General features: G+C 30.2%; 1 protein-coding gene across 1 annotated transcript in view; it reads right to left on the bottom strand.

The window, feature by feature from the left end:
* Positions 1 to 369: 369 nt before the first annotated feature.
* The window catches only part of LOC124535360 (homeotic protein Sex combs reduced-like), a 35,625-nt gene continuing 25,432 nt past the window's right edge, over positions 370 to 10,562 (bottom strand). The window contains exon 3 of the mRNA XM_047111558.1: positions 370 to 2,422. Within this exon, the coding sequence (XP_046967514.1) occupies positions 2,118 to 2,422 (305 nt within the window). The 3' untranslated portion in view covers positions 370 to 2,117. The remainder of the gene's footprint in view (positions 2,423 to 10,562) is intronic.

The following is a 10,562-nucleotide window of genomic DNA, read 5'->3' as shown; positions in this document are numbered from 1 at the left end:
GGTATATCGATCTTCGAATACAATTTCTTAGTCTCACTATATTGGTCTTGCATAAAACATAAAGGATTTCTATAGAAACTTGAAATTGTAAATAAAAACCTTAGTAGTTGTTTGATCCTAGCTTAGAACCAACCATCTAAAGCTTGGCTTCGGTATAAAACAAGAATATAAGTATCAATTTTGTAATTCAAAGTAATGATAATCTTTATTCATATTTATGGATTTAGAATTACATACAAAAACTGTAATTCTAAATCCATAAAATATCATCTAGTCATTGTACAACAAGTGCTTTCGAATTAGTAACATAATTCAATTTTAAAGTTTTATAATGTGAAATGTTAATAAAATGAAACTCATGTCTATCTTCATAATTTATTTTATCATCTTCACCAATTTTTCAAATTTAATACACTTTATTCATACAATACAATAATTTAAATGATCATGTAGCATACTTCCCTAGAGCTCTCATTTTAATTGGAATGAACGATAAAGATATTTATATTTATTAATTATAAAGAAATAACGCAAGTAAATAAATAATATTATACAAAAATAGGAAATAATAGAGAAAAGTCGAAAATTAGGGCACATCCTATTGCACAATACAATTTTCAGTGTAGAAAAGTTTACGAGAGAAACAACGATTGCTTTGAGATATTTGAATTTTTATAAATTCGGTTACACTAAGTGACATATCTACTATTTACAAACAAGAAATAAAGCAACAAATTAAACAGATCAGAAAACCAGATAAAAAAGAATCACGAACGCTAAACGATTGATGTAAAATATGAAACAAAAAAGTTTGTTCCACTTATCAATAAAATTTAACAAAATATCACAGCTGACCACGACATTTATATAAAAGTAACAAAACTAAGCAAGTATGTACGAAGTTGAATGGAAGTGGATAATAAAAGAATGAAAGTAACATTAGAATATTTTAAAGAAGAAATTAAAACTCTTTACACACTAACTACAATTTAAGTACATTTTACAAATACGACATTAAAGATTTTAAAGTACGCAATAGTCATATGAATTATTAAATTGGTATCGTTGGTGGACATTTAATTCTATTCATAGATAATCTAAATAATAATGCTATTAAACATGTTTTTGTTATCATATTTGTATTATTTGTTATATACAACTAAGAACAGGAACATAAAACAGTTCATCGAAAAAGTTGACACTATAATGAATATATTAAACTTTTTCAGATACCTACTAGTGACAGTTTTAATATTTACAATTTAAGATCAAATAGCTACCTATTCACAGATATCAACTGAGCTTATATCCTGTTTTTAAGTTCACAGCGTTTTTACAAGCCCTCGCTAATCTAGAAAATAACTTTACTCCTTGCTATTTAGAGTAATGAAATGTTTTAAGTAAAAATCATGCGTATTCAATATTACATTTTTGTATTCGCCAAATTTTATCTTATCCCTGTACATTTCCGAATTTGTTATTTTGGGGTGACGGCTTATTTATAATCATAGAATTTGTATATTAAATGTTCCTTGAATATTTTTATAGATGATTTTTTTAAAGTTCGAATCTAACAAACATGCCTTAGCTTAAATCTAACTAGCCATCACAATTTACACTAATATTTATTATTCGTTTTTATCTTACAATTTTAGGAATAGTATGCAGATCAAATTATAGCTTATGACTAGGCAAAATTCTTTCTAAATCAACAATTTGACATAGTTTTGTTGATTTTAATTTAACAATAAACGTAGCTACATATTATTCAATGTATAGAAATGTATGTTTTTTACCAGTTATGTAAATACAGATAGTTCAAGATTGAATGTAGTTGATTGTCCTGTTTGGTCTTGACTGTCTCCTGGATTCTCTCTCGCACGTCTTACAGCAGAAGCACTTTTATTTAAAACGTCACTGAATGTCACAACAACAACTTCAACAAATTAGTCTATATTTGATTGATAATTTTTCGAACAGCGAATAACTGATCTAGTCTAGTTACTGTAACATCTCATATCATTATGAAGATGTTACACACAACTCCGTTCAATGTACGGTCGACTAATATTAATTTAATAAATCAGTTATCCACTATTCGAAAAATTCCACTGATCCTATGCTGACAAGTGAGCGAATTGGCTCGGGTGAAGATCGAATTGGTAGGGATGACCATACGGATTCATATGGTAAGGCACGATATTCATCGACGCCATCTTGTGTTCCTTCTTCCACTTCATGCGCCGGTTCTGGAACCAGATTTTGATCTGGCGCTCGGTGAGGCACAGCGCGTGCGCTATCTCGATCCGCCTTCTCCGCGTCAGATATCTGTTAAAGTGGAATTCCTTCTCGAGTTCCAGCGTCTGATACCGAGTGTACGAAGTCCGCTGACGTTTTGTTTCACCATTTGCATTTACTGTACCTGGAAAAGGAAACAAGTTTTTATTAATATTTCGTATCACAAATCTACTTTCATTGCTATAAGATATAATTATTCACAATAGTACTTTAAAATAAGGACCGCTAATATTTAGAGCTGAATGCCCGTTTGAGCGCCAATGAATAGTTGGCTCGATCGACTTCGTGCCTTGCCACGCTTGCTCGATTGTGATGTACAGCTTGCGGCAATGCGCACGATTCAAAGCGAGATTTCTGTTAATAATTTATATAATGTTCTTCGTTTTATTATATTTTGATTTATTGTTATGTAAAGGTTTTATTTTATCGTCATGTTTATATGTTTGTAAAGCGCATATAGTTAAATTTTACATAAGAAACAATATGCTATCGATAACATTTAGTGCGCGATGATATTGCTTTAATGGATATAATTTTCATTTCTAATGATAATGTTAAATTGGGAAAGACATAGACAGCGGTGTGAACAGACGGCCGAGTCATGGGTTGCATGCCGTGCGGCGCACCTGTCACGGTATGTCGGCGGTGCAGCCCACCACTTGGTCGGCTTGGACCGCCGCCAGTCCAGTCTTGATCGATACGCGGCCTGTCTGACTCTGTCTTCCAAATTAAACTGTGTCATTTGTTACATTTCTTTAAGCAGCCTCGCTCGCTAATGAATCGCTTTCAAAATAAGCGACTATTAACCGTTTGTTTATTTATCAACTCTATTGACAATTCCCGTCACTTAAGAAATTTGCTATCAGTTAAAATGAACGTTATAAAATACAGAAACAGAAATTATTAATAGAATCGGAACGATCAATACATAAAAGAAAGGCGATGGTAATAAATACAGCACACGCGTTCAATATTCTCCCTTATTCCGTTCGAGATGTCAAACTCGCGTCGATAAAGATGTTTAAAAACTATAAATATTCGATGTCGTCCGAAGTACAACAAGTGATGTTGCAGCAAAAACCCTTCGTGATTGAAATGTTAGTGACAGTCTGATGCACAAACAACTGACTGGCAGCATTATTTTAACATAATCCTTGTACAGAGACGAAACGAATGGACACAATACGAGGGCATATGAATTTCAATGTGAATTCAAAAATATGATAATATTGATGAAATGCTTACATTAAAAAACTAATTTGAATTAGATATGATTAGGAAGTGCAGATGACTATAAATGGAGAAAAATATTTCAGAACAGGTATACTCTATATGTCATCGTGACAAGCGAACGGCCTGATACATTATTTCGCAATACATCAAGGTTCGCGGTGTCATTAGATACCTATTGTGACGTTCAAACTCCGCTAACAGTGGATACGCCGCGCTGTCAAATAGCTTTTTAGTTAGTTGATTTTATTAATACAAGTAGTATTCATATAATATGGGAGATTACTTGTGTATTACGTGGATTAATAATTCCTTTACACGAACGCTAGCAAGATTATGAACTAATAATTGAGTAAGAACTGATATTGCAGCAATTTAAATTTCTTAATTTAAAGTATTTAGTGTTTTTTACAAAAATGTTCCCCCGTTGAATAATTTTGGTATCAGTATATTTTCCAAATATTTTTAATAGTGAATATTAAATATATTTGGAAAAAGCTTTTAATTGTTCAATGTAAAATTGTAATTTTAATTAGAAAGTACTTTAATTATTATTTTGTTATACGTAATCTATGTGAAATTTGTGAATGGCATTTAATTGTAATATATAATTTTTTAAGGTGAAAGTAAGTACTCAAATTGATAAATTAATTCCTTAATTTATTTATAATTAAAGTATATTATAATTACTGCTTCCCTTTAACGTTTACTTTGTTTTCTAAAAATATTAGCAATTATATAAATATGATAACCTTTCTGAGACATCACTCAGCCATTTGAACAAAAAAAATCTGTTTTATCTCAATTGATATAAAATGCAATGCGAATTTAATACGAACAAATCCACGAGAAACTACACAGTATATGTGTATAATATATAATAATACACACATATAATAATAATGTAATTTAAATCCATATATATTGTATGTTCTGTACAATACTTAGTATCAAAATTTATCCTCTTTTACCTAGCGTAGGTAATTCTAGGTCAAAAAAAATTTATATTCGATTTTCTGAGTCTAGACATATTGCATGGTCGAATTTTAAACGAATGACATCGTAATACCTATGGATGAGAAATTTGAAAACTAAAATAGCTTCTGTCTGGAGACGATTTTGGTTTAATACGTTTTTTTTGGATGCTGCTAAAATTTTATTGTAACATCAAATATGCCTGATCCTTTTTTTAAATGAAACAATATAATATGCACTTTATATTTGACGATTATTTTTTTGTTTTTTCTTTTTTTAGTTAATTATTCGTAATATACCAAGTGATATAAATAAATTAGCATCTTAAGTTAATTTGTAATTTAACCCATACTTAATAGAGATTTATTTATAATGTTTTCCAGATCATCATTAAGTGCCATGATATTGATTACTAATTATTTTTCCAAGAATTAATTATGTATCCATTTGACATTTAGTGCAAGGTTTACTTTATTAAACCTTACATTACAAATGATTGCAAGTTTTCATTATTTTCCTTTCAATATTTATTCCATTAAAATTGAAATATATCTTTTCCTAGATGTTAAGAGAAACGCCTAAGCCTGTATGAATTAAAAAAAAAAACGAAATCAATTTTCATAGTTGAGTCATAATAAACTTCTACAACAGCATACCTCTAAATCTGAACATGAAAAATGATTAAAGAAACCATTTCGAATATTTTTTTCCCATCGAACGTATATCTTTCCATCAACGTAGATACTTAACGAGGCCTCTAGATATGCCAACATAAAAATGTTTAGCGATAAAACATCAAAGTGGACATGACTAATGACATCTAGATGAAAACAGAATATATGTAATAAAAGTGTCACATGTTATTTTTATAGCTCTGGTCAATTCTATGATCACGAGAAAGATAAGTGCTGCAGATGATGTGGCTTCCGAGTAATAGTTGACAATAAAAATAATATCTTTATTGAACCAAGAAGGTTTTACATATTTTTATGATAGTCCCAATCCTTACCGCTGAGAATATTGCAGACTTACTTGTTACGTAATAGTTCCTTCCAGTGATATTCGTAAGACTTAACTCCCTCGGTACTAAAGAAGTATGCCCCTTGTTTATTATACTCGTATGAAATTAACAACATTGTATACAGAAACCAATTCCTATTGGTGTTGGTGTGTTTGTGTATGTATGCTATCCAGTTTTTCTAGTTTGAACTAGTTACATGATTATACTTTAAGTACATGATGCCTGGTTGGTGGATACAAAAAGACCGATAAAAATATATTGGGTTTTTCTATAGAATAATTCACAGTACAATCTAGAGCTTAGAAGTTAAATATGTGTACATTCCCGAGCCTTGTGTAGTACGTAAAGCCTTACTCTTTTAACTTAACACTTTCCGGCCGTTCTATGTCCTGCGTAGGTTAGGTATTCTCCCTTAAGATTGCCCGCAACCGGCAAGGACATCATATTCACATAAATATAATGCATTCAATTTGATTATACTTCTCCAAAGAAGTAAATCATTACTTTAATGCAAAACTAAAAACAAAAATAACATAATAGAGTTTAAGAAAATGTCTGCAATTATTACCGGCTGTATTTACCGGATTTAGGTGTCGGTTATTAAATTTAAGCTATATACGAGTATATAAATATGTAGTGCATTTTCTTCCTTTGAGTTCAAGTTTGGACTGTAATCATATTCGGTTTTGTAGTTTGGCCGTAAAAGGGTCACAGAGTTACTTTTATAATAAATATATATACAATACCGTTTCTAAACTAATTTACGCATATCTATCATTTATCAGAAATTAATTCGAACGTGTAATGAAATAATTAAAATTCGAATATTCCTATTGTTCTTAAGAGCGATTATTATCATTTGTGAAGCCATAGCGAAGGGAAACGTGTAAGAGTTTTCATTAATTTAACTGAATATGATATTTAGTGATGATATATTCCTGATTCATATGACATAATAAAAAAACGTTAATAATTAATGCTAGCTTTTAAACGAGATTGAATACAGTTTTTTAGTTACGGGCAAATAGGCCACCTGATGTTTAGTGGTCACCACCTCCCATATAGATTATCGTATGTAAGAAATATTAGGATCTAAGAATTAACATCCTTGAGCTTGTAGTTACACACAACAACAAACCCACCAACCAGGTTATCCTACTACAATTCATACGTTTAAATTATGTAGATAATTCATTTTGAGCAGTAAAGGATTGTGAGAAAATATAAGAAATCCTAAAAATATTAATGTCAAATAACTCGTAATAGAGTAGAAAACACAGGTAGTTTCTACGGAGAGTTTGAACAGTAATATGAGCGGCGAGAAGACAATGGAAATTTGGTCAATTTAGTTATTTTACTGCAGAAGATTAATTAAAAATGAATGATAAAGAAATGATGCAAATGTATTTGTATATAATAAAATTAAAATCTTTAGCTCTATAAAATTCTTACGGAAAAGAACCCCGGCAAACACCCAAGAAGGGAAACTCGGGACTATGTATATGTAATTACATTATAATCTATATATGTATATAATCAAATTTAATTAATCCTGGATAGAATTCAACGAATATCGTTTCCAATAAAATTATTTTCAATTCTCTATAAAATCATACATTAACTTCTAAGCGTTGATAATTAAAGGAACTATATGTACGTACTTTATTGTTGTATATCTGTTTGAATGCATATTCAGTGATACAATATATTGTTTAAATTTGCATAATTATTCTAGACTTACGATATATTATACGATAAAATTATTCTATGTACACTTTTTGATGGTACGAATAAATACATGAAATAAGGAAAAAAAAAAAACATAAAGCACCTGAACAACCGTGATATATCCAACGTTTTGAAGAACAAAAAGTTGTTACCATGCAACCGTAGAACAAACTTATTTATAACATCTGCCCATTACAAGCAGTCGGTGCATCGTCAAACAGGTCATCCCGCAATATTCAATTCAAACAGACACATTAATCATGAATAGCGGGTGAATTTTTAAATTTAGATCCAGTCTAGTGTTCTGAATTTTGAGCTAAACCTAAGCAGGAAAATTTTGTTGTTTTTTTTATACCGATTATTAAATTCTCTATAATACCTAGGGTTAGAAAAGTTATTACCAATTACGGTGTCACTGATTCCGTACATGCTAATGACCATCATAAAGTATCGAATCGAACACATACAGTTACGTAGATGTTAAGTTATTGTTAATAGCATAGCTTAACTTTAACTTCCTTCAAATAATACATGTAGATTATTTATATGCAAGTTTAACTTGGTAAGGCTTAATACAAGCAAGTTGGGGTGAGTAGCAACCAATGAAAAAATATTGTACTTTTTAAAAGCAGTTTTTAGTATTGTTGTGTTTTAGCTTAATCGGAATGAGCCAGAGTAAACACAAGGCATTTTATAGGCTTTTGTTTTCCAGTTGGTAGAAAATTGACGATGTAAGGGATAGGTATTTCATAATCTATATTCGTCAATGGCTGTGGGCGGTGATGAGCCCTACCTTTTGCCTTCGTATTATAAAAAAAGAAAAAAAAATGGCTAGGAAAATATATACTCAAAACTTTGTTCAGAAGTTGTCCTAAGGATAAAAACAGTGCGTTTTATTGTAAACAGAGACAACAATAAAATATTGGAATATGTTGCGAACGATTTTCGTACAAAAAATTATGAAAAAAAAGTAATAGGTGTAAATCAAAGTGTATCTAATTTGTATGTAGATTAATGTGTTTAACTTGTTTGCTTAAAGAGCAATTAAAATAGAACAAGTTTTTTTTTAATGTTAATAAGCCAGTTAAAAAAATCCTTATCACCGTGCCGGAAGTTGAGTAAAAAGTTTTTATATTATAAAACCTATTCAATTATCTACGTGAATTAAAAAAAATATACAAGTACTATATATTCAATTATACAAAAATGAACAGATATAAACATGCCACCTGATTAAAGAGGTCGTATTCGTTCATACATTGACGCCAACAAAGAGTTCACTTAGACATTCAAAATTCAATATTTACCAATAAATTAAAAAAATTAAAAAATAAGATTTTATAAAATAGGCTTCATACATAGGATTCTTGTCGATTTTTCTTTGTGAAATCTATATTCTAAATGGTATTTTAAATGTAACTTCTCTTGTATAGTGTCCGTTTAAAAATACTAGTAAGAACTTAATCGAATTAAAAAATATTTTCAATTCGGTGCCATTGATGTGTACAGTACTTCAAAATATATTAAGTAAGTATATGTTGATTTATAGTCATAGATAAATTGTATGAAGTTCTACCAAATATAACTTTGTATTATTAAATGTTGAAAAGGAGTAACTACTGAGTTTATTGTTTGCCCTTCTCGGTAAAATTTAAAGTCCAAACCGTCGGTAGCTTACCTTGCAAGCACTTTTGAATCGTCATTTAAGGAACTATAGGTATGTACCTTAAATGACGATTCAAAAGTACCTACTTGCAAAAGCCTACTTGAGTAAAGAACATTTTGATTTCGGTTAAAAAAAATCTATTTAATATACATAAATCTTATCGCCAATTAAGTACCGATAGGTTAACAAAGATTTTTTTATTCATTAGAGTGAAACAATGCCGAATGGCGTTAGGTTGTTCCCAGTGAGTACGGTATAGAGTCCGCCCACTCAGTTTCGACGCCCTCATCGATGCGGTTGTATGCATCAAATTATTCAAGATTTAGCGAAGCATGTTTCTGATACATTAATCTAAATTCGATTTTTTCCATAGCGGATAAAACTATTTTTCATTTAGGATACTATTCTAAATACATATAATAGAATTGCAATAGAACGCAAAATTGCCTCGTACTATTATAGATAGAGAAACACAATAATTTTACACATTGTGCATCCGTTTGTGCTTTCATCATGCGGAAATTTTATATTTCGAATTCAAGTAAACGGTCACTTAAATTCTAAAATTGTAAAATGTTAATGACTTTCTCACAAATATTAATACAATTGAAAAGAGATAGAGATATAAAATTTTACCCAATATCAGTCCGGTAGCTTAAATACAACGATTTATTTAGTATTTGTTTATTTTATTAATTACGCTTATTGGGAAACTAAAAAGGTGCGCCGACTTTGAGCTATTTAATATAATTAATCATAGTCCTCACTAATTCCGTAAAGGTTACACCGTCTGGCTACTAATCCCGGCGTGAATAATCGCAAAGATAGCTCAGGTGGGTATGAAATGATATTTAAGGTATTCACGATAAAGTCCTGTTTTAAGCCCGCCACTATCGCGAGTTAGTCGGCGAGTAATTATTTTAACTTGTCGCCTACCTATCGCGGGTATACTTAAAACGCTACCCGCATCGTGCCTCGACTTTTATTCGTCCAATTCTTAACATAGCTTTTTTGTTTTATCTGTACCACATGGTTGCTGTAATTCTTAAAAGTAAATTGGATACGTGAAAAAAATTGTACGAAATATTCTAGTTGTTATACTATTTCAAAAATGTTAAGTTATCAGAACCTTTTATTGTTGATACATATTTATTGATAGTGTATGAAATATAAATAAGATAGCATGGATTTTCAGTTATAAAAACATGGTTTGGATTAAAAATACGTATTTCAAATTTTGTTTTCTACTACAAAGAGGTAGCCTAAAGCCAATTTACCATCTTTTATATATAAACGAGCGATTTTTCCAATTTTAGCGAACCGTCTTTTAAATTCATTAATTATGTCATATATCTTAGACGAATGTACGTTTGGGATTATATTTTTATATATGAATTAAAATGAAAGAAGTTATTGACTCATAATGATATTAGTAATTTCATTCATTTGTAAACAGTTCACGTATGTAACATGTGTTGTATATTTCATTCTGATATTCAAGCCACAATCGAGAAAGAACCTGCAATCCGTGTAAGTTAAGAAGTCGCTGTGAATGTATATTTGCCTCGCTGTTTAATATTAAGGACAGATCACCTAATCTGGATGTAGTAAGTGCACAAGTGTGCGTGCCAATATACATATGTA

Source organism: Vanessa cardui, chromosome 14, assembly GCF_905220365.1.
Source record: "Vanessa cardui chromosome 14, ilVanCard2.1, whole genome shotgun sequence".
In the NCBI taxonomy this organism is placed as follows: Eukaryota; Metazoa; Arthropoda; class Insecta; order Lepidoptera; family Nymphalidae; genus Vanessa; species Vanessa cardui.
Note: the sequence above shows the minus strand (reverse complement) of the source record. Positions and strands in the feature narration are given on the sequence as shown.